The 21,810-nt window shown below is 51.7% G+C and overlaps 1 protein-coding gene across 1 annotated transcript; it reads left to right on the top strand.

The window, feature by feature from the left end:
- The first annotated feature begins 2,836 nt into the window (after positions 1-2,836).
- On the top strand, positions 2,837-20,491 carry LOC101387348 (leucine-rich repeat-containing protein 74B). Its single transcript, XM_087423604.1, is given in 12 exon segments — positions 2,837-2,975; positions 3,676-3,818; positions 4,238-4,367; positions 4,617-4,619; positions 5,259-5,454; positions 5,502-5,512; positions 13,845-13,954; positions 14,901-15,016; positions 16,076-16,154; positions 17,307-17,402; positions 19,104-19,137; positions 19,140-20,491. Coding segments are annotated over 12 exon segments (1,176 nt in total). The 3' UTR covers positions 19,259-20,491.
- The last annotated feature ends 1,319 nt before the right edge of the window (positions 20,492-21,810 follow it).

Below are 21,810 nucleotides of genomic sequence, written 5' to 3'. Positions count from 1 at the left end.
CAGGGGAGGCACACCCAGGAAGGGGAGGGGAGGGCTGGGCAGAGGGCAGCGGTGTGGCAGAGGTCAGGATCTGCAGGGACCTGGTGGCCACCACCATGCGGCGGGAGCCTTCCCAGCGTGGAAAGCAAGGGCTGGCAGGCTCTGATGGTGTCACCTGTGAGGGCTCAGCCTGGCTGCTGCGTGGAGCGCACCTGGGGGCCCACAAGCAGACCACAGGCACAGCGGGGGCAGCACGGAAACCCGTCAGGAGAAGGAATGGACAGGAGGGGGGCAGGGAGGTGGGGAGCAGGGTCCAGCTTTGGTCCTGGTAGATGGCATGGCCCTCAGTGGATGGAAAGAGGCTGCACTGGGAGAGGGAGGGGGTTTCTCCTTGGACGTGGTGGGTGCGCATCAGGAGGCAGCTGTGCTCAGGGCAGGTGGTCACCGGGGCTACAACTGGGGCATCAACAGAACAGAGGTGGAAACTTAGGCTGAGAGGATCTGGGTGGATGGAGAAGGGCCCAGAAATGCAGTGTGGGATGGACAGAGGAGCCAGACCGCAGGGCCCAGGTCAGGGAGGAGAGCACTCAGGAGCTCCAGGCCCTGGGCCCCCTGCCCCTCCACCCCTCCCTCTAGATCAAGCCTTGAGTTCCCAGACCCCCCACTCTTCCGGATACAGCCCTTGTAAATGCAGTACCTCTGGCCTGGCTTCCTGTCCCCTTGTCCACCTGGAAATCTCTTACACATCCCCGAGAACCCTGCCCAGGGCCACTCCTCTGTCAGGCCCTTCCTGAGGCCAGCCCTGTGATAGCGCCAGCACCCCCTCTGGCATCACAGGCCCCTCTTGCACACACTTGTTGCAAGGGTGGGGTAAGAGGTGTCAGTGCCTGGTAACAGCAACAAGGCACCCACCTGGGGCGGCTTCACAAAGTCAGCCACATCCCACAGCCAGTTCCCCAGCTCCTTGATCTGGGTCATGGAAGCCCCTTTGAGTTTGGGGATGACAGATACCTGGGGGTCCAGGTCCTGCTCCTGGTGTGGCAATGACAGCCCACCTGGGGAGGAGGCGACGGGCAGTGTGGTGTGTCCCCGGCACTGGGTGAGCAGTGGCAGAGCTGGGCCCCACCCACTCAGCCCCTATACCCTGTAGGCTCCCAGCACAGCGTTCAGGGCCCCCGCCTCTTCTCCAGCCTCATTTCCACCCCAAACACCCTGCACAGCCCAGAAGTTCTTGCCGTGCATCAGAGAGCCAATGCTCTCAGACCCAGATGCCCACCACCACCTCCTTCCCCAGCCTTCACCCTCCCCTGCCCCGGCCAGACCCAGCTCCCTCCTTAAAGGCTCCCCTGACCCAGCCACAACTGTGGTCTTTCCCAGGGGCCCCAGAGCTCCAGCTCTCACAGGAGTCAGGGACTACCTCCTGCCCCTCCCAGGGCCTCCTGGGCAGAGTGAGACCCATCCTGCTCCGTGCCCAGAGCCCAACACGGGGCTGGGGACAAGGCCCAGGAAACGAGGCAGATGGGCACACAGGAGGACACGAGCACATGGCTTGCTCTTGTACCTGCTGCCTCTAGACAGACGGAGATCCTTCCTTCTGCCCCCATTCTGTCCCAACCTGCCCCCTCCACTACCACCAGTCCAGCCCCTGAGGAGTCACACCCCCACCCTCAGCCCAGCAGGAACAGTCACGGTCCTCCAGCCAACCTGTCCAGGAGCCACTCTCTTACCCCCACACAGAGATGATGACCCCGAGCTGCAGCAGCCTCTGCAGGGCGCTCACCCCCCAGTTCCTGGTCACCACCTACTTCTCAGTTTGTAATCCAGAAGCCCCCAGCCTGTCACAGCCCCTGGGGAGCCCACACCCTCAGCTCCTGCTGGCTGCCGGGGAGCAGGGTCAGCAGAGCAGCTGCAGCCCCAGCTGCACAGGAGGAAAAGCAGGGGCCCAGGCCAGGCCAGGCCAGCAGCTGGTAAAGGGACACTCCCACTGGGGGCAGGACCCAGCCCCATCCCCGCCCCCACCCTGGGCTCAGGGCCCACCCCCAGCTGCCCTGGGCCTCCCTTCCTCTCCAGACTCCCTCTGCCAGGCCCTGGGGCTCATAGAGGAGCAGCCCCTCTCCCCTGCCCTCTGGCCCCACTTCCTTGGGGCTGAGGGGATGACAGGTGTTATAGGTACTTTGAGAGGGGGACATGGGGGAGACAGGAGCCCAGAGGAGGGGCCAAGGAAAGCATAAGGAAGAAGGCACCTCTGAGCTGACACCTGCAGATTCTGAAGTTCAACAAGCCCAGCTGGGGAGGAATGTTCCTGGAGGAGGAAGCCGCATATGCGACGCTGGAGCCTGAGAGAGAACTGGGACCCACAGAGTGGGGGCGTGACTGGGGCTCCAGAGAGGAGGGTGGCTGGCTCTGCAAGGTTCCCCAGGCCCTCCTGTGCGATGCCCGGCAAAGCTGCCCCACCTCCCGAGCGCAGGGACTAAGGCCCAGCTCTGGAGTCAGGCACGGTCCCCAGTCCACGGAAGGGGGCGATGCTGGACCCACACGGGACGGCAGGGGAACAAACACCCGCGAGGCGCCCAGCCCTGCGCCTGGCCCGCGGCGCGCGCCCTTCTGCGCCCTGGCCGGGAGCAGGCAAGGGTCAGCGCGGGCCAGGGAAGGTTTCCACAGCACCAACAGCACGGGGTTACCGGGTGACTGTCCACAGGGAGCGCGTCTCTACTGGCTGAGGGGGCGCATGCTTACTGCACGCCACATTCGATTGGTCCATGCAGCCGGCGTTCCGCCCACATCTCCAGGCTGCATTCTGGGTGCAGCCTGGCTCAGTCCCAGCCTCAGTGGGCATGACTGGGAAATGGGCGTAACCATGAGGTGCCCCTGGGAGATGTCTGGGTACAATGAAGAGCAGGAGGAGGAGGCGGTGGCGGCCACTGGGTATCCTTCAGGGTTCCCAGAAGCCAAGGAGAGGTCGGATGTGGATTCGGACACTGAACTTAAGACAGAAGGTGCCTGGAGCCGGGGCTTCAGGCCTGTCTCCTCACCTTGGGGGCTTCTAGGCAGGGGTGGAGGGGGCAGGCTGAGGCCGAGGGGGCAGGCTGAGGCCAAGGGGGCGGGGGACCCCAGTGCAGCAGAGAGCGCATCCCTCCGTGGGACACCTTCAGGGCAGCCGGCGGCCCCTCCAGCCTCCTGCCCTCCCAGAAATGCGCTTGGCAGCATCAGTTGTTCCACTATTAGAACACGCTTCCAGAATGATGTTAAAATACAAAAACCTAGTCAAACCATCTAAAAAGGGGTGTCTCACCCCTTCCTGAAACGGCATCAGGGCTGGGTTTCCCACCCCATGGGAAAACTATGCTGATGGATGTACAGAAATATAGAATTATTTCAGTGTTTTCCCCTATAAAATGTTCATAAAAGGTACGTGGTCTGTGATCCCACAGAAAAGACACAGCACGCACTTCGGTGTCAGGCAGGCGGGGTCCTAAGCCTGGCTCTGCCGGGATCAGCTACTCGCTGTGTGACTTTGGGGCAAGGATTTGCTGTCTCTGAGGCTCGATGTCCCCATCTGTATATGGGGCAGGAGTCCCTACCAGCCCAGGAAAAAATGCCTCTAGAGGGAAACAGTCTGGGTAGTGAGAGAGGGCAGGGGAAGAGGCAGGCGGCTGTGCCTGGGGAGGGGGCCACATGGACCCCTGTCTCTATCAGGCACCCATGGGCTCAAAGAAGTGGTCAAGGACACCGTCCACCTGAGGTCTTGCCAGGCCCACAGCCTCGTGCCTGCCTCCTGCTTCCTGCGCCAGGGACGCACCCCAGAGCTGAGCCTGAGGCGTCGTGGCCTGAGGCCCCTGGTACCGCTGGAGGGACCCTGGGGCCAGGCTTGGAGGGGAGGACCTGGGAGGAGCAGCCATGGAGTGGCCCTCCCTGAGCCCACCCCACACATTCCCCAGCCTTGCTCTGTGCCAGGTGTGTCCCATCCCCCACATCTGGGTGACAGATGGGATCCAGGCTCTGATGGAGATCAGTGTAAGGGTTGGGGAGCCTTCAGGGGGCCCCTAACGCACTGGGGGGTCAGGGAAGGCCCCAGGAGGTCTGGTGGAACCTAGAAGGAGAAGCAGGTGCCCCTGGGCCTGTGGGAAGGGGGATCCTTCCAGTTGGAGGGCATCGAGTGGGCTGAGCCCTGGGAACAGGAGCCAGGGCAGAGACCAGCTATATGTGGGGCCTTCAGCCCTGGGAAGGACCAGGCCTCTCAGGCCCCTCTGTGTCCCAGGGGGCCCGGGCTCTGGCTTCCACAATGACCTCCAATCTCGATGTCAAGCGGCTGGACCTGCGGGACAATGGGCTCTGTGGGGCCGGTACAGAGGCCCTGGCAGGTGCCCTGAGCCAAAGCAGCAGCATCTGTGGGAGGTGCCAAGACTGGGACAGGTGGGCTGACTTGAGTCTTCCCTTTCCTGAGGGCTGTGGGGCCCCCACAGCCAGGCCTTCTCCCCCTGGACCTGCTGGGTTGCTGGGGGAGGGGCCTCAACACAGGGTGGGGTGGGTGGGGATGGAGTTAGACCCTCTGTGGTGCACCCAAGGCTGGACGCCACTCCCTTCCTGACCCGCCCCACCTGTCCACCCCCTCCTCTGCTGGGCAGCACCCCCTGCAGATGGTGGCCTCCCTGTGCCTGACTACAGAGTGGGAGAGTCCTTCAACACAGAGAGATGGGGGCTGGCAGTGGGAGAGGAGGGAGGGCTGGGGGAGTTTGGTGGAGCTGGATCCAAATGCCACCTCTTCCACAGAAGATCAGGGTGACCCTGGGCAAGCAGCTAAACCTCGCTGAGCCTCAATTTTCAATCTGTGAAAATGAACCCAACAACACCACTTAGCCCTTGGGGCTGTGATGAGCATTAGATGCTGAGCAGAGAGTCTAGACCATGTAAGTGCTCCGTGCATGGCCTCTTGGGCTGTCATTGCCAGTCCCCGGAGATGCGGCTGTGAGGGCTTCTGTGGGGGTTATATTGCTGCCAGACACGAGTCATCAACAGGGCGGCTGCGGTTCCATCACAGTATTCTCCACAGCACCACAAAGGAGGTGGTTTAACCCCTTGACAAAAAGCTTGTAGACCCATGGGGTGGGGGTGGGGTATCCAGCAGATGGGTTGCAGAGTTGCCATGCAGCCCCTGGACAGTCCATCTGCAAAGCCCCTTCTACTGCCTCAGGCCTGGAGGTTTGGGGGATGGAGGAAGGTGGATGAGGGTGGTGCCTGACTTTAGATCTCACTGACTGGGGAGTGGTTCCGGCCCCCAGATGTGGACATTTTGAAGAACCAGCTGGGAGCAGTGACTACCCAGGGTGTGTTTGCCACCCTTGTGGTGAACCTGGTCATGCAGAGGGTATAGCTGGCATGGAGCAGCCTGGAGGAGCAGGGGGCCCATTACCTTGCTGAACTCCTGCTGGCTCACAAGTGCCTGAAATCCCTGGACCTTCTTTCTGGTGATTTTAGGTTGCTTTCTGAAACAGGTGGGTCTAGGGTGGCCTATAACAGCTGAGGGGCCAAGCAGGTCCCATCCAGCCTGGGCCACCATGGGACCCATCTTCCTGGGTCAGGGGTGGGTGGAGGTTGGCAGGACCACTCTGAGCATCCATACTCTGGTGTCTGCTCCCCACATCCCACTTCAGGTTCCCCTTTACCACTCCTTCCACACAGAACTCTTACTCCATTCCCTGGATATCTAGTTGCCCGCTGCTGCCTGTGCTGGGCACTGACTTAGCCACTAGGGACCCAGGGTGAACAAGACAGAGGCCTTGGCCTCAAGGAACACACATTAACAAGGTCACTTTGGGCCGGCCCCATGGCTTAGTGGTTAAGTGCTCCCACTCCGCTACTGGCGGCCCGGGTTCAGATCCCGGGCGCACACCGACGCACCGCTTCTCCGGCCATGCTGAGGCCGCGTCCCACATACAGCAACTAGAAGGCTGTGCAACTATGACATACAACTATCTACTGGGGCTTTAAAGGAAAAAAAAAAGGGAGGAGGATTGGCAATAGATGTTAGCTCAGAGCCGGTCTTCCTCAACAAAAAGAGGAGGATTAGCTGGATGTTAGCTCAGGGCTGATCTTCCTCACAGAAAAATAAATAAATAAATAAAACTGTTAAAAAAAAAAAAAGGTCATTTTCCATAATTATTGATGCAACAAAAGAAATGAATAGAACGTGTCACTAGAGAAGAATGGGAATCCCTGCTTAGATGGTGGCCAGGGTGGCCTCTGTGAGGAGGTGACATTGAAGCTGAAATAAGCAGGGTAGGGAGGAATCAGCCACGGCAAGACCAGAGGGAGTGCATTTCAAGCAGAGGAACAGAGAGACTGCTGGGAAGATGGCAGCATAGGAGGACTCTGGACTCCTTGCCTCCTACAGACACAGTAAACCTACAACTACCTTTGGAACAATTACCCCTGAGAGAGAACTGCAAACTGGATAAATGAACCCCCACAACAAGGGACAGTGCTGCCTGAGGTGGAAGAGGCAGAAATTCCTTTCTGGAGAGGAAAAATGGCTACCTTCTAGCCATTACATTTCAAGGCCTGGAGTAATTTTAAGGCATGAAGAATTGTCTGGAGGAGTGGGGCATCTGAGTGGAAGAGCTTTGCCACTACAAGCAGCTTTTGGACTCAGCATAACTAAGAAAAGTGTCATAATATCTGGCTTTGCTGGCTATTAACAACAATGGGGAATACCCCCAGAAAAGCCATCGAATGTAAGGGAAAGAAAAAAGCCTTCTCTTAAAGGGCCCATGAACAATTCCAACCATTTTGGTAAGCAACCTAAAATCATCAGAAAGAAATGTGTACAGTCCTTTGGTGAAAAGAGACTCATTTGATAGTCTCTGGGTACCTCTCAGTGAGAGGTGAGACCTCCCCAGGCTGGGACCACCTCCCAAGGGACTGAGACTTTGGTGGCAGCCATTATTGTGACCTAGTACAGGTGTGCTGACACAGATGCTGGCAGATGCCGTTGGAGTTCTTCCCCTGGCCTGATATCCCAGGGGTCTGCCCCACCCACTAGAGCACTGATTTAATCCAGTTCAGCCAGGGCAGGCAGCCCACCCTAGGGACTGGCCCCACCTAACAGCAAGCCCTGGGGCAACTGTGGGCCCACATAGGCAGGGTGTGTGGGACCTCTGCAGTGGGGTGAATACGTCTGCTTCAGTCGGTCAGGTTATGTGTACAGAGCAGGATTGTATTTATAGAGTGTGAGGGCCTGCAGGTGGTGGGGCTTGTCAGCTGAAGCAGACTTATTCTTCTCAGACAGCCACATAGGGGATTGGCCCCACCTTCCAACACCTGAGACAATTGTCTGCTGCCATGCCTGGGGCCAGCCCCACTCAGCTGCACTACTGAGAGCTGACATCCTTGCAGGCTGCATGCCTACAGCAATTGTGAGCTCCTGAGTATAGCAACCAGCCACGCTGGGGGCCTACGCTCTTAACAGATAAACTGCAGCAGGAGTGTGCTATTAGACCTTGTAGCTAACTGTGCTGAGGCTTTCCACGCCCGATAAAGTGACTGAAGTGATCACAGCAGCTGCACACAGCTGAGCATTACAACCAGCCAGCCACGGGGACAGACTAGCCTCCCCATGCACCTGCAGCAAGAACAACCCTACCACAACAGAAGGACACATGTAGCCCACACAGGTGACACTCCTGGAACATTTGGAGCTGGTGATGAGAGGGAAGCACACTGCTGGGCCTCATAAGACATCTCTTACATAGGGCCACCTCTCCAAGATCAGGAGATGTAGCTGATCTACCTAATACATACATATAAGCACAGAGAAAGAGGCAAAATAAGTAGACAAAGGAATATGTTCTAAATAAGGGAATAAGACAAATCATCAGAAAAAGAACTAAACAAAACAGAGATTAAACAACCGGCCTGATAAATAGTTCAAGCTAGTAGTCATATGGATGCTTACTGATCTTGGGAGAAGAATGGATAAATTCACTGAGAACTTCAACAAAGAACTGGAAATATAAAAAAGAACCAATCAGAAATGAAGAATACAATAATGGAAATGAATAATTCACTAGAGGGTCTCGAAAGCAGAGTAGATGATACAGAAGAATGGATCAGTGAACTGGACAGAAGGCTAGAGGAAATCACTCAAGCTGAACAGATAAAAGAAAAAAGAATTTAGAAGAATGAGGACAGTCTAAGTGACCTCTGGGACAACATCAAGCTCACTAATATCCATATTATAGGTGTCCCAGAAGGAAAAGAGAGAGACAAAGGGGAAGAGAATCTATTTGAAGAAATAAAAGCTGGAAACTTTCCTAACCTAAGGAAGGAAACAGACATCCAAGTACAGAAAGTACAAAGAGCACCAAACAAGATAAACCCAAAGAGGTCCACACCAAGACACATTATAACTAAAATGTCCAGAATTAAAGATAAAGAGAGAATCCTAAAAGCTGCAAGAGAAAGGCAACAAGTTACATACAAAGGAAACACCATAAGGCTATCAGCTGCCTTCTCAAGCAGAAACCTTATAGGCTAGAAGAGAGTGGCATGATATATTTAAAGTGTTGAAAGGAAAAAACCTACAGCCAAGAATACTCTACCTAGCAAGGTTATCATTCATAATGGAAGGAGAGATAAAGAGTTTTCTAGATAAGCAACAATTAAAGGAGTTTATCACCAATAAACTAGGCTTACAAGAAATGCTAAAGGGACTTATTTAAGTGGAAAAGAAAAGACCACAAACAGGAATAAGAAATATACCAACAACAACAACAACAACAAAACAATAGAATCACTGGTAAAGGCCAATATACAGTAAAGGTAGCAGATCAACTACCTATGAAGCTAATATGAAGGTCAAAAGACAAAAGTACTAAAATTATCTATTTCCATGATAAAAGGGTAACATGCACACACACAAAAAAGAGTTTAGATATGACATCAAAAACATAAAGCGTGGGAGGAGGGGAGCAAAAGAGGGGAGCTTTTAGCAAGAGGTCAAACTTAAGAGACCATCAACTTAATATAGACTGCTATATACATTGGTTACTATATATGAACCTCATGGTAATCACAAATCAGAAACCTATAATAAATACACAAAAAATTAAGAGAAAGGAACCCAGACATAATACTAAAGAAAGCCATCAAACCACAAGGGAAGAGAGCAAGAGAGGAAGAAAGGAATGGAGAAGAACTGTTAAATCACCTAGAAAAGAAGTATCAAAGTGCCAATAAGGCGCTGGCCCCATGGCTTAGCGGTTAAGTGCGCACGCTCTGCTACTGGCGGCCCCAGTTCGGATCCCTGGCGCACACCGATGCACTGCTTCTCTGGCCATGTTGAGGCCGCGTCCCACATACAGCAACTAGAAGGATGTGCAACTATGACATACAACTATCTACTGGGGCTTTGGGGAAAAAAAAGGAGGAGGATTGGCAATAGATGTTAGTTAAGAGCCTGTCTTCCTCAGCAAAAAGAGGAGGATTAACACAGATGTTAGCTCAGGGCTGATCTTCTTCACACACACACACACAAAAAAAGTGGCAATAAGTACATACTTATCAATAGATACTTCAAATGCCAATGGACTAAATGCTCTAATCAAAAGACATAGGGTGGCTGATCAAAAGACATAGGGTGACTGATTGGATAAAAAAACAAGACCCATATACATGCTGCATACAAAAGACACACTTCAGACCTAAAGACACTCACAAACTGAAAGTAAAAGGATGGAAAAAGACTCCACACAAATGGCAATGAAAAGAAAGCTGGGGTAGCAATACTTATATCAGACATAATAGGCTTTAAAACCAAAACTGTAACATGCAACAAAGAAGGGCACTAGATAATGATAAAGGGAACAATCCAACAAGAGGATATAACACTTGTAAATATCTGTGCACCCAACATAGGAACAGCTAAATGTATAAAGCAATTATTAACAGACATCAAAGGAGAAATAGATGGTAACACAATAATAGTAGGGGATTTGAACACTCCAGTTCACCAATGGATAGATCATCCAAACAGAAGATGAACAAGGAAACATTGGCCTTAAATTACACATTAGACCAGATGGACTTAGTAGATATATACAGAATAGTCCATCCAAAACCACAGAATACATTCTTTTTGAATGCACCCAGAACATTCTCCAGGATATATCACATATTAGGCCACAAAACAAGTTACAATAAATTTAACAAGATTGAGATAATACCAAGCATCTTTTCTGACCACAACAGTATGAAACTAGAAATCAACTACAGGAAGAAAACTGGAAAAGCCACATATATGTGGATATTAAACAAAATGCTACTGAACAACGATTGGGTCAATGAAGAAATCAAAGGAGAAATCAAAAAATACCTGGAGACAAGTGAAAATGAAAATACGACACACCGAAATTTATGGAATACAGCAAAAGCAGTTCTAAGAGGGAGGTTTATAGCAAAACAGACCTACCTCAAGAAACAAGAAAAACCTCAAATAAACACTCTAACGATGCACCTAAAGGAACTGGAAAAAGAAGAACAAACAAAGCCCAAAATCAGTAGAAGGAAGGAAATAATAAAAATTAGAGCAGAAATTAATGAAATAGAGACTAAAAAAAAATTAGAAAAAAATCAATAAAATTAAGAGCTGGTTTTCTGAAAAGATAAAGAAAATTGAAAAACCTTTAGCTAGATTCACCAAGAAAAAAAGAGAGAAGGCTCAAATAAATAAAATCAGAAATGAAACAAGAGAAGTTACAACAGACACCTCAGAAATGCAAAAGATTATAAGATAATACTAAGAAAAGCAATACATCAAGGTAGATAATCTAGAAGAAATGGATAAATTCTTAGAATGATACAACCTTCCAAAACTGAATCAAGAAGAAATAGAGGATTTGAATAGACCAATCACCAGTAAGGAGATCAAAACAGGAATCAAAAACCTCCCAAAAAATAAAAGTCCAGGACCAGACTACTTCCCTGGTAAATTCTACCAAACATTCAAAGAAGACTTAATACTTATCCTTCTCAAACTCTTCCAAAAAATTGAAGAGGAGGAGAAGCTTCCTAACTCACTCTGTGAGGCCAACATTACCCTGATACCAAAACCAGACAAGGACAACACCAAAAAAGAAAATTACAAGCCAATATCACTGATGAATTTTGGTGCAAAAATCCTCAAGCAGAGGAATAGTGAACACATGGACCTATTTCTCAGACTGACAGACACCACTGTGACGGGGCTATTGGGCCAGGGCACAGTGGACAGGCTGTGGGGTGGAGAGGCAACAGGGGGCTACAAATCATGGAAGAAGGCATGAAGATTTTATTCCGAGTCTGTGGAAGACATCAGTGGTGTTCCTTTCTCTTACCACTTTCTCTCAAGTCCCAAGGCCTTTTCATGGGCTGTTTGCTTTGTGAGGTACATGGAGGTCTACTTGCCTGTCCTCAACCACTCCAATCAATTATAAGAATCACCTGGGACCCTGGATTAGGAATACAGATTCCTGGGCCTTGGACCTGCTGCACCAGACTCTTGGGGGGGATGCCTGTGCATCTGCATGTTAGCAGGAGCCCCAGGAGATTGGTCTGATTGAGAAAGTTTGGGAGTCACTATTCTCTCTCAAACTGCATAGAGCATGTTGTGTGGCACCAGCTTTGGCCTGTGAGAATCAGCCCTAGAATCTAACTGCCAAAGAACCGGTTTAGATCCTAAGAAAATTATCGTAGAAAGTCAGTGAAATTAAAAGAGAAGCTCATTTCAGACTTTCAACAAAACAAGTATTGGGGTCCCTCTGGACCTGCACGGTCAGAGGGCGAGCACCAGAGAGGCAGCCAGGAGGGAGGGGCTGGAGGCTAAGGCCCTGTGGAGGCTGCACAAGTACGGGACGGGGGCGGTCCCCAGCCTGGAAAAGGACAGACCCATCAGGGCCGTTTTGTTTCCCCAAGTGGAGATCTGTGGGTGAGCCCAACTCCCTGGAGGGTGAAGGAGCTTGGGTCTCAGTCTCCCCACCTGACCCATGACGATTGTAGCACCTGCCACATAGGTTGGCTGCAGGGATCACAAAGACCAAGCTTTGGAACTGCAAGAGGCTGATTCCCGCCTGTAAAAGAACCTTCTCATCCTCCAGCTGTCTCTTCTCATCCTCAAGCTCCAGGAAAGAAGGGGCTTCCCTACAAAGTGGGAGACCACTGCCCTCTCCTCCCAGCCCTGGAAGTGTCTGAGGAGGAGGAAAGTACCCCTATCTGGAACCTGTGGGGGTCAGACCCAGTGCTGGGCATGGAGTCTGGAGCCCTGTTCTCAGGGAGGCAGCACAGGGGCCTCCCTGCCTTGCAGGGAGCTCTCCAAGGTGCTGAAAGTGTCTGACTAGGTGTGTTCTCGCCCAGAGGGCTGGCTGAGCACCCTGCTCAGTCAATGCATCTGTTTTCCTCTGTGCGTTTCTTCAGACCAGACTTACTAGACCTGTGCTCAGTGCTGGGACCGTGGAGAGGGGTCAAATTCAGACCCCTGAGGGACTCCTAGGCTGGTGGAGAGACTGGCCATGCAGAGAGAGGTCTAACGGCTAGAGTCTGGAAGGATGGAAGCACAGTGGACATGGGGCCCAAGGCGGCCAAGCCCAGCTAGGAGGGCAAGCCTTCCTGACACTGTGACCCCAGGTTAGAAGGATGAGGAGCTGTTAGCCGAGAAGGGAGTCGACAATTCCACATGGGGGACAGCCCAGAGGCATGTTGGTCCCGGCACTTTTGAGAACTGGCCGCAGGTCAGACTGGCTGAGTGCTGACAGTGGAGAGCAGGGTGTGTGAGTGGGTGGGGCTTCTGCCCATTTTAATTACTGGATATCTTTTTTTTTTTTTTTTTATGTGAGAAAGACTAGCCCTGAGCTAACATCCGATGCCAATCCTCCTCTTTTTGCTAAGGAAGATTGGCCCTGGGCTAACATCCATGCCCATCTTCCTTTACTTTATATGGGACGCCGCCACGGTATGGCTTCACAAGCTGTGCCTCGATGCCCTCCTGGGATCTGAACCTGAGAACCCCGGGCCGCCGAAGCAGAGCATGCGCACTTAACTGCTGCGCCACCTGATGGCCCCTGAATATCTTTTTTACATGCTGACTATCTCTCAGGGTTTCTTAACCCCACAGGCCCCCACTTTCCTTTCTCTACCACCCCTGCCTCCTCTCCACCACAGCGGGGCTGGCCTTGTCACTTCTTGCCTATAGACTATGGTACAAGCCTTGAACTGTCTCCTGGCCTCTCATCTCTGCCCCTGCCCACCCCAGTCCATCCCTCCACCCACTGCTAAGGAATGCAGCCTTGTCGCTTCTTAAAGCCCTCCCTGTCTCCATACCCCTGATAGGGCGGTGCCCAAGACCCTTGTCCTGGCATTCAAGGCTCTCAGCATCTCTGAAGTACCCATAGCTCCTACCTCATTTCACTGCCTCTCCCCCACCCACCACCAGTGCCAGGCCTGCATGCATTTCCACTAGTGCCCCATGCTCCCTCAGCCTCCACACATTCTCTTTCTTGTGTCTTCCCTCCACTGTGCATGCACACATGCATGGGGAGTCCCTCAGTCCTCAAGGTTATCTCCTCTGTCCTCACTTTCCTGGCCACCCCCCAGCCAGGGTAAGCCCCCAATCTGTTCCCACGCCTCCCTGTTTGTAGTCTAGAATAGTTCATATCCCATTCATTTGTATTTATGTCTCCCCCATTACATGTGAAATCCTTGAGGGCAGGGCAGGCCCATTTTGGGTTCAACTCCATGACCCTCGTGCCCAGCAGAGACCCCAGCACACAGCAGGCATCAGTATCATTTTCTGAGGGAATAAAGAGTGAATAAGAAGGTCTCTCTTGGTGTTTCTGAAGGAGAGATGCTTGGACCAGCCCTGGCAGAAAACACAGGATTCACCGAGCTTAACATGAGCTGGAATCACCTTCGAGGCCCAGGAGCCTTGGCCTTTGCCAGGGGACTGGAGGTATGAGGCCCCCACCCATCAGCCTCTCCAGCCTGTTTTTTGGGGGCAGGTGCCAACTCCCCGTCTCTGCAGCTCTTCAGAAATGAACCTTGGATCTTTTCAGGAGAGCTTCAAGAATATTTCTTTAAGTGACTTTGATGTTCCCAGCTCCACTTAGTGACGACAGTGTTCCATCTCTCTGTGTCTGAAGCTGACTGTCACACACCTTCTCCAGATGTCACAGACACTCGGCTGCTGGGGACATGGTGCAGTCCAGTGACACATGCTGGCTGTTGGGCGTATGCAGATGCTTCCTGAGAGGACACCCTGGCACCCGTGGGTCCCAGCACACTCTCAACAGCCCACCTACTCCCTTGGAGGTTGTGGCTTGTAGGCCACAGGAATGGGTGGCTCCAGCCCCTACCATGGTGACGCAGGTGCCTGCAGTGCTCCTGGAGCCGGCTCCCTCTGTGGGTCCTTTTCAGGGAACGGCAGGTGCTGCCATGCCCTCTGACAGGGGCTGACCTGGGGTCCTTCCCACAAGGTGGCAGGTCAGACTTTGTCTTCCCAGCACATCCACAAGCTTCACCCTTCTACCCATCACAGCCCCACAATGGCCCTTCGCTGGAGCCCCCCTGGGCCCCTGGGCTGCTCTGTGCCTTGGGGTCCCGCCCATTGAGAGGCCCCGGAGTGGGCATGTGGCCTGATCACTGTGTCTCTGTGGTCTGCTGCCACATAGTAGCCCTCCAGTCTCTGAGGGTCATTCACATCCACACCCTCTCTCCTCTGTGCTTCCAGGGGTTCGGCTCCACTGCTCACCACCATCCAAAACGTAAGACACTAACCTGGTCTCTGCCCTTCCACACTGAGCTCTTTGCACCTTGGGCCTCCTGGGCTCTGAGGCTGTGGCCCCTGACTTTCTCCACTGTCACATGTGCTCCCATGTCTTCTCTCTTTTGCATTCCAGCCAAACATCTTCCTGAGAGTCCTGGACATCTCCAACAATGGCTTTGGAGATCCGGGAGCCTCCGTGGTGGGTGAGGCACTTCAGACCAACAACATGTTGGAGGAACTCAACATGAGGTGAGGGACACGGGGTATCCCCCGTGTCACAGTCTCCAGGCCCAGAGCCACCCCAAGGACCAGGGGCTCCATGGCCTTGCAGCTGTTCACCACTTTACTTTCCAAACCTACCACAGTCTACCCATGATGGAGCCTGAGCCACAACACAAGAGCACCCAGCTCCAGAAGGACGGAGCTGGAGTTCATCATTCGAACACTGGGGCTCGTAATTCCCACGGCACAGGTGGGGGGCTGGGAATTGCACACATACGTGTGAAGCATCTTCAGAGAGCCTGGTGCAGGGTGGGTGCTCACATGCTCTGCTCGGCACACGGCTGCTGGGGACCTGCTGTGTGGGCTGCTCCTCCAGACCCAGGCAGGGTCCCAGGCCTCAGCAGGTGACCAGAGAGGGGCCGCAAACCAGAGGGAAGGAAAGAGGCAGAGACCCAACAGGTGATGGGCTGCCAGAGTGATCAGGGCCTGCCCACTGCAATCTTGCCCACCTTTGCTCCCCATGGAAGGAGCCAAGGCCAGAGGAGACCACAAGAGATGCTGAAATTTGAGGCCAGAGCTGGGGGCTGAGGAGTCAGGGAGAAGTGGGACTGGCTCCAAGACAAAGTGGCCAAGAGCAGTGCTGAGCCCTGGAGCTCAGGTCCAGCAGGAGGAGGAGGAGGGGGAGGAGGGGGAGGAGGGGGAGGAGGGGGAGGTGGAGAGGACGTGGGGAGGGAGCTGGGGGGTTTTCCAGAACAGATGCTGTCATGGTGATAGGTACAGGGTGCCAGCTGGGGCAGAACATGTGGGAGCAGCTGCTGAGCTCTGAGGGCCAGGGAGCAGCTGCTGGTCTCCACCAGGGGAGGGACGCTCTAGGCGTGTTTGCTGGGGGATCTCCCTGAACACTGGGAGCCTCCGATGAAGCGGGGTCCTCATCCAGCTTTTACACACTGACCTGCCCCGGGTCCCTGGGGCGTGTGTGGAGGCTGGAATGTGAACCCTGACCCAGTGGATGCACCAGCAGCTCCAGCTGGGAGCCTGGGGAGATCTGTTGCAAGGCAGCGCAGTGCGCATGTCTTTCTGTTGCAGCAACAACCGCATCTCTGCGGCGGGAGCCCTGAGCCTGGGCCTGGGCCTCCGGGTCACCCAGACACTGAGGATTCTTGTTGTGAGTACTAGCCTGATGGGGGAGACCCCAGCACAGGGCTGCCTGTGCCTGTCGACACAGATGCCTCCTCTGTCATGTCTCCCCACCCCAGTGGCAGCAGGGTACAAGGGTCCAGAGCACAGATGGGGAGGGGCCTCCTGGCTTCTTCTTGTGACCACTTCTTCCTTTTGCCATTCACTCACCCATCTCTGGCGTGGCCCATGCCCTTCTGCAGACTCCTCCCCCTCCCTCCTTCCCTCCCAGCTGCGCTTCCTCCATCTCAGCCCACTGGAGAAGTGGTGGGGGGACTCCTTCCCATCAGAAGCTGGGGCCCAGTGCTCGCCCCTCCCTCTCTTTCCCACATCTTCCCTCCTCCATCTCACCTCCTGCAGCGCGCCCAGGCTGCCTGCTCCTCCTTCTCACTTCCCCTCCCCCAGTCCTGTGGTCCTGCTGCTTTCTCCTCTCTGGCCCTTCCTTCCCACCTGCTTCCAGGTGATCTTCCTAAACCAGAAACGTGCCCCTGTCCTTCCCTCCTCTAAGCCCATCAGCAGCTCCCCTCTGGATAAATCCGAGCTTCCCAGTGTGTCACTCACAGCATGTCCTCAGGATCTGGGCTCTGCCATCCCCCTCTTCCCTCCCACCTTGAAACCCATCCTCTGACTCCCAGCTGCCTGGGATTCTCCGTGCACACGGGGCGGGTTCTCACCTCTGCTTTGCTCCTGCTGCTCCTCTTGCTGAAGTGCCCAGCTCCGCCCACCTCACCTGTGGAGCTCAGCTCAGGGGCTCTGCCCACATCCGACCTTTACTCCAGGGGGAGCTGGGGCACACTCTCTATTGCACTTATCACACTGCATTTTAATGATGCTCCTTTTCCTCTCCTCCCCCACTGGGTGAGCTCTTTATGGGTGGGGTGTGTCTTGTGTGTCTGTACCTTTGTCCCCAGCACAGCCGGCACTGGGTGGGCACTCAGCCAGCATCCACTCCCTTCCTCTCTCCTTGGCCCCGAAGCCTACCCAGGGAATCCTGTCCCATGGAGACACCTTCTGAGCAGAGACAGTGGGGCTGTCCTCGGCCTTGTCACCAGAGATGAGGAATCCCTCCTTCCCTTCACGCTGCTCACCCCCCTTTCCTGGGCTCCACTGTTATCAATGTGTGTGTGTGTGGATTTCTTAGCTGTCCAGGAATCCCAGGCGAAGTGCAGGCTGCTTTGGTGTTCTCAGGTCTGTCCAGGAGAGTCCAGTGTCTGCCCTGGAACTGCTGGACTTCTCTGTAAGAGCTTTTCATAAACCCTGCATGGGATCCTCCCAACAGCCTCAAGAGGGACCATTTAAAGAGAGAAAGTGGGGATCAGAGAACTAGAGCGCCCTGCCCAGATCCATGGTGTGGCAGAGTCCACGTTCCAGCCCAGGCCTGACTGTGGGTCATGACGCCCCTCCGGATCCACTCCTGCTCCTGACTGGGGTACCGCCCCAGTCCCACCTTGGACCCCTGTCTGGCTCTTCACTGGCTGAGAGAGAATTGCTGGCTTGGGGACACGATGCTCACCATTCTCTGATGTTTGGATTTGCAGGTTCAGCCCTTGCAAGGCAGTCCCTCCCTCTAGCCCATCCTGCCTGCAGGTGGATCGTGGTGCTGGAAGATTTCCTTGCGAGTCTGTGAGGGAGATCACGACCCTTTTTCATTCTATTTTACCTTTTTTTTTTTTAATTTTTATTTATTTATTTTTTTCCCCCAAAGCCCCAGTAGATAGTTGTATGTCATAGTTGCACATCCTTCTAGTTGCTGTATGTGGGACTTGGCCTCAGCATGGCGGGAGAAGTGCTGGGTCTGTGCACGCCCGGGATCCGAACCCGGGCCGCCAGCATCAGGGCGCACGCACTTAACCGCTAAGCCACGGGGCCGGCCCTCTATTTTACCTTTTTAATGTAGAAAATATGTCACTGTCTTCCAAGGCAGTCAAACATTAAAGAGAGAATCCTCAAATACAAATTATTAAAAGAAAATGTAGTCACAAATCACTGCTTTTTCTTACCCTGGTTTATTTCCATCCAGACTTGAGTCAAAGCCTCTCCAGAGATGTATTTTCACAGTTCAGCCCTCAAGCTTCGGACGCCTGGTGTCGAACGTCCTTGTTTCCTTCTACCTGCCTCGTCTCTACAGCTCCACAGCCAGAGGTGAGCTTGCCTTGACCGTGTTCCCTCTGCTCTGAGAATGCCTGTCAGCACTGGACCTTATCATTCTAAAACAAATGGAGTGATAAATGAAATTGTCCTGCAACAATACAGCTTATTTAATATAATGTATGTTTATTATCAGAAGCTTTAGTATAATGGAAATCCCATGGGGTTTGCAGTCAGAGAGGCCTGGGACCAAATCCTGATCCATCAATACTGGATCTTGACTCTGAATCAGAGATCAGCGCTTGTCTAGGTACAATGTTCTATTTCCTGTTCCTTCACTGTTATCATTAGTCTAATCTGCCAAACCCAGATTGTATCCTCAACTTTAAGGGAAATCCTTCAGTCCATGTAAATCCCTTCCCAGGACTCAGCCTTGTGTTTGTGTGAAACGGGGCTCGTACCTACCAGCCAGGGTCACTGTGAGACGGGATGAGATGACAAAGCCCATGGAAAGGGCCTGTGCAGAGAAAGGCTCAGTGCTTGTTCTCTTCCCCCAACCTCTTCGGTTTTCATTTTTTGTTGAGGAACAACGTTTATGCTGAAAAGTGCACCTGGATTAAGGGCAGAGCCCGGTGAATTTTCACAAACAGCATAGACCTATGTAACCAGCCCCCAGATCAAGAAATAGAGCAGGCCCCCAGAAGCCCACTTGAGCCCCTGCCCTTCTCTATTGTAATAGTTTGGGGAGTAATGACGTCATCCATAGGAGAGAAGCTGTACTAAGGAGCTTCTTCGAAGTTAAGTTCTCAGAAAGTGACCATGTGCTGCCTTGTCCTGGGTGTCTCCTCAGGATGTCCAGGTGAGCAGAGAATTTGACAACCTCACTGCTCAGTGAAGGTCATTCTCCCAGGGCTTTGCATAAAGACTGCTGCCCACAGAGTGGAGTACAAAAAAGAGTTGCTGCCAGTCTTCAGACCGTCCCCACCAGCGTCCGCCGCTAAATGACTGTGGAATGTGGCTTCCTCATCTTCTATTGGCCACTTCAACTTACACAAGGAGAGTTCTGGAACTTGAGGTGCCTAGTTACCACTTGAGTCTGCACTGAGTCCCATGTCAACTAGGGGTAAGTCCTACGGAGCTGGCCTTCACAATGACTCAAATACCTGTACCCTCCTTGTCCCCCACGGTCCCTGCATTAACTGGGCTCTTCCTCTGCTCTCACACATTTGTGTAACATGAACTTGTACTATGTGCTGCACACAGAGCTGGGCACAGGGTCAAATACACCCAAAGTCCCTACCTGGTGACCTCAGGAGACAATGAAAATACAAGGTGGAGTGCAAGTGGTATTCCCAACCTCAACGTGTAAGAATACAAACTGACACAACTCTTTGGAAGACAATTTATCATTATGAACCAAGACCCTTAAAACTGCTTGTGCCTTTTGACCCAACGGTCTGACTCATCTGCTCTACAGAGATAACTAGAGATGCAGAAAATGATTGATGCCCAAAGATGTTCACTGAAATGCTGTTTATCATATGAACATTGGAAATAATCTAAATGCCCGGTAACAGGGGATTGTTTAACTAAGATTTGGGTCTCCGCAAACATTAAAGCAAAATGTTCAAAGAACATTTTAGAACTTTTGAAAATGCATATGGTTAAAAAAGTGAGAAAATCTGGATTAAAAAAGCACATGGTTTGTCTGGCAGGTCCTCAAAAGGGTAAACATGGAGTTGAATATACGATCCAGAAGTTCCACTCCTGGAGGAATTAAAGCATATGTCCACACCAACGCTTGTACACAGTTGTTCATAGCAGCATTCTTCATAATATCCACAGGTGCAAAAGTCCACCAGCTGATGAATGGATAAATACTGTGGTACAGCCATACATTGGAATATTATTTGGCAATAAAAAGGAATTAAATTTGGGGTGATGAAAATATTCTAAAATTGGTTATAGTAATGCTTGCACAACTCCGTGAATATACTAAAAGAAATTGAATTGTGGACTTTAAACAGATGAATTGTATGGCGTGTGAATGGTATCTCAATACAGCTGTTTAAAAGAGAGAGGAATGGATCATGTATCAGGAGGAATGTGTCCTGTACAACATGGATGAACCTGGAAAATTCTGCTGAGTGAAAGAAGTCGGTCACAAAAGACCACATTGTATGATTCTGTTTATACAAAATGCCCAGAAAAATCAAATCCACAGAGACAGAAAGTAGATTAAAGGTTTCCTAGGGCTGGGGAGATGGGAGGGACTGGAGTTGACAACTAAAGAGTATAGATTTCTTTTGGAGATGATGAAAATGTTCTAAAGTTGTTTGTGGTGATGGTTGCACAACTCTGTGGATATACTAAACACCATTGGATTGTACACCACTTTAAATGGGTGGATTGTATGGTATGTGAATTACATCTCAAGAAAGCTGTTATCAAAAAGAAATTCATGTTGTTTGATCCAAATTGTGTAAAAAAATATGTTAATGTATATACACAGGAAGAAAAGACCAAAAAAAAAAAAAAAAAAAAAAACCCTGGCATCTTAATAATCTTTATCTCTAGGTTCTGTGTTTATGTATTTTTATTTTCTTTATATCTTTCTGCATTTTCCACACTTTATACTCTAAGTATGTATTACTTTTAGAATCAGAAAAATAAATAGTACTTAAAAACACAATGTGACTCAGGCTACACTTCAGTTATGTGCATGGTGTGGTTGGAGCCCTGAGGAAGGAGGGTGCTATAGACTGAATTTGCCCCCCAAAAGTCATATTCTGAAGCCCCAACTGCCAATAGACTATATTTTGAGACAGGAAGTAATTAAGTTTAAATGAGGCCATAAGAGTGAGGCCCTGATCCGATGGGATTAGTATCCTTATAAGAAGAAGCACAAGCAAACTTGCTCTCTCTCCCTCCCCCCATGTGAGGACTCAGCAACAGGCAGCCCTCTGCAAGCCAGGAAGAGAGGCTTCACCAGAAGTCAACCCTCCCAGACCTTGATCTGGGACTTCCAGCCTCTAGAACTATGAGATATTGATGAGGAAAAATTCACTACAATTGAAATGGCAGGTATTTATTTGGGCAATTGCGAGTCAGGAGACACTGATTCAGGCAGAAATCCAAAATGTGTTCTAAGGAAAACAAAGGAGGCAAGGGTTTATAAAGGCGAAAAGAGATAAATTACGCAGGTTGTTTTGCAAGATTTGTGATTGGTGCTGCAACAACTGTTACTTCTTGGCTATGTGTGATCGGTTGCTAAGGCCATCTCTAAGGAAGAACGTTCTTATCTATGAGAGTAAGCATATTTCTTGGGAGAAGGTCAAGATGATAGAAGTGAAGCACAGTTCAAAAGTTACATTCCCTCTGGGTAGAGATGTGGTGTGTGTACATTGGCCCTCTTTCATTAATGGCCTCCCAGCTCCATTTTGGAAGCCTTGACATATGTTACTCTATTTTGTTATCTCTGTCCACATTCCTCCTTCTGATCAAGATCTTTCAGCAGGAAGCATCGTGGATCAACTGTGTGATAGATTGATATTTCC

Source organism: Ceratotherium simum, chromosome 35, assembly GCF_057802395.1.
Source record: "Ceratotherium simum simum isolate JZ-2026a chromosome 35, ASM5780239v1, whole genome shotgun sequence".
Lineage (NCBI taxonomy): Eukaryota > Metazoa > Chordata > Mammalia > Perissodactyla > Rhinocerotidae > Ceratotherium > Ceratotherium simum.
This window is presented reverse-complemented; position numbering and strand designations above follow the sequence as displayed.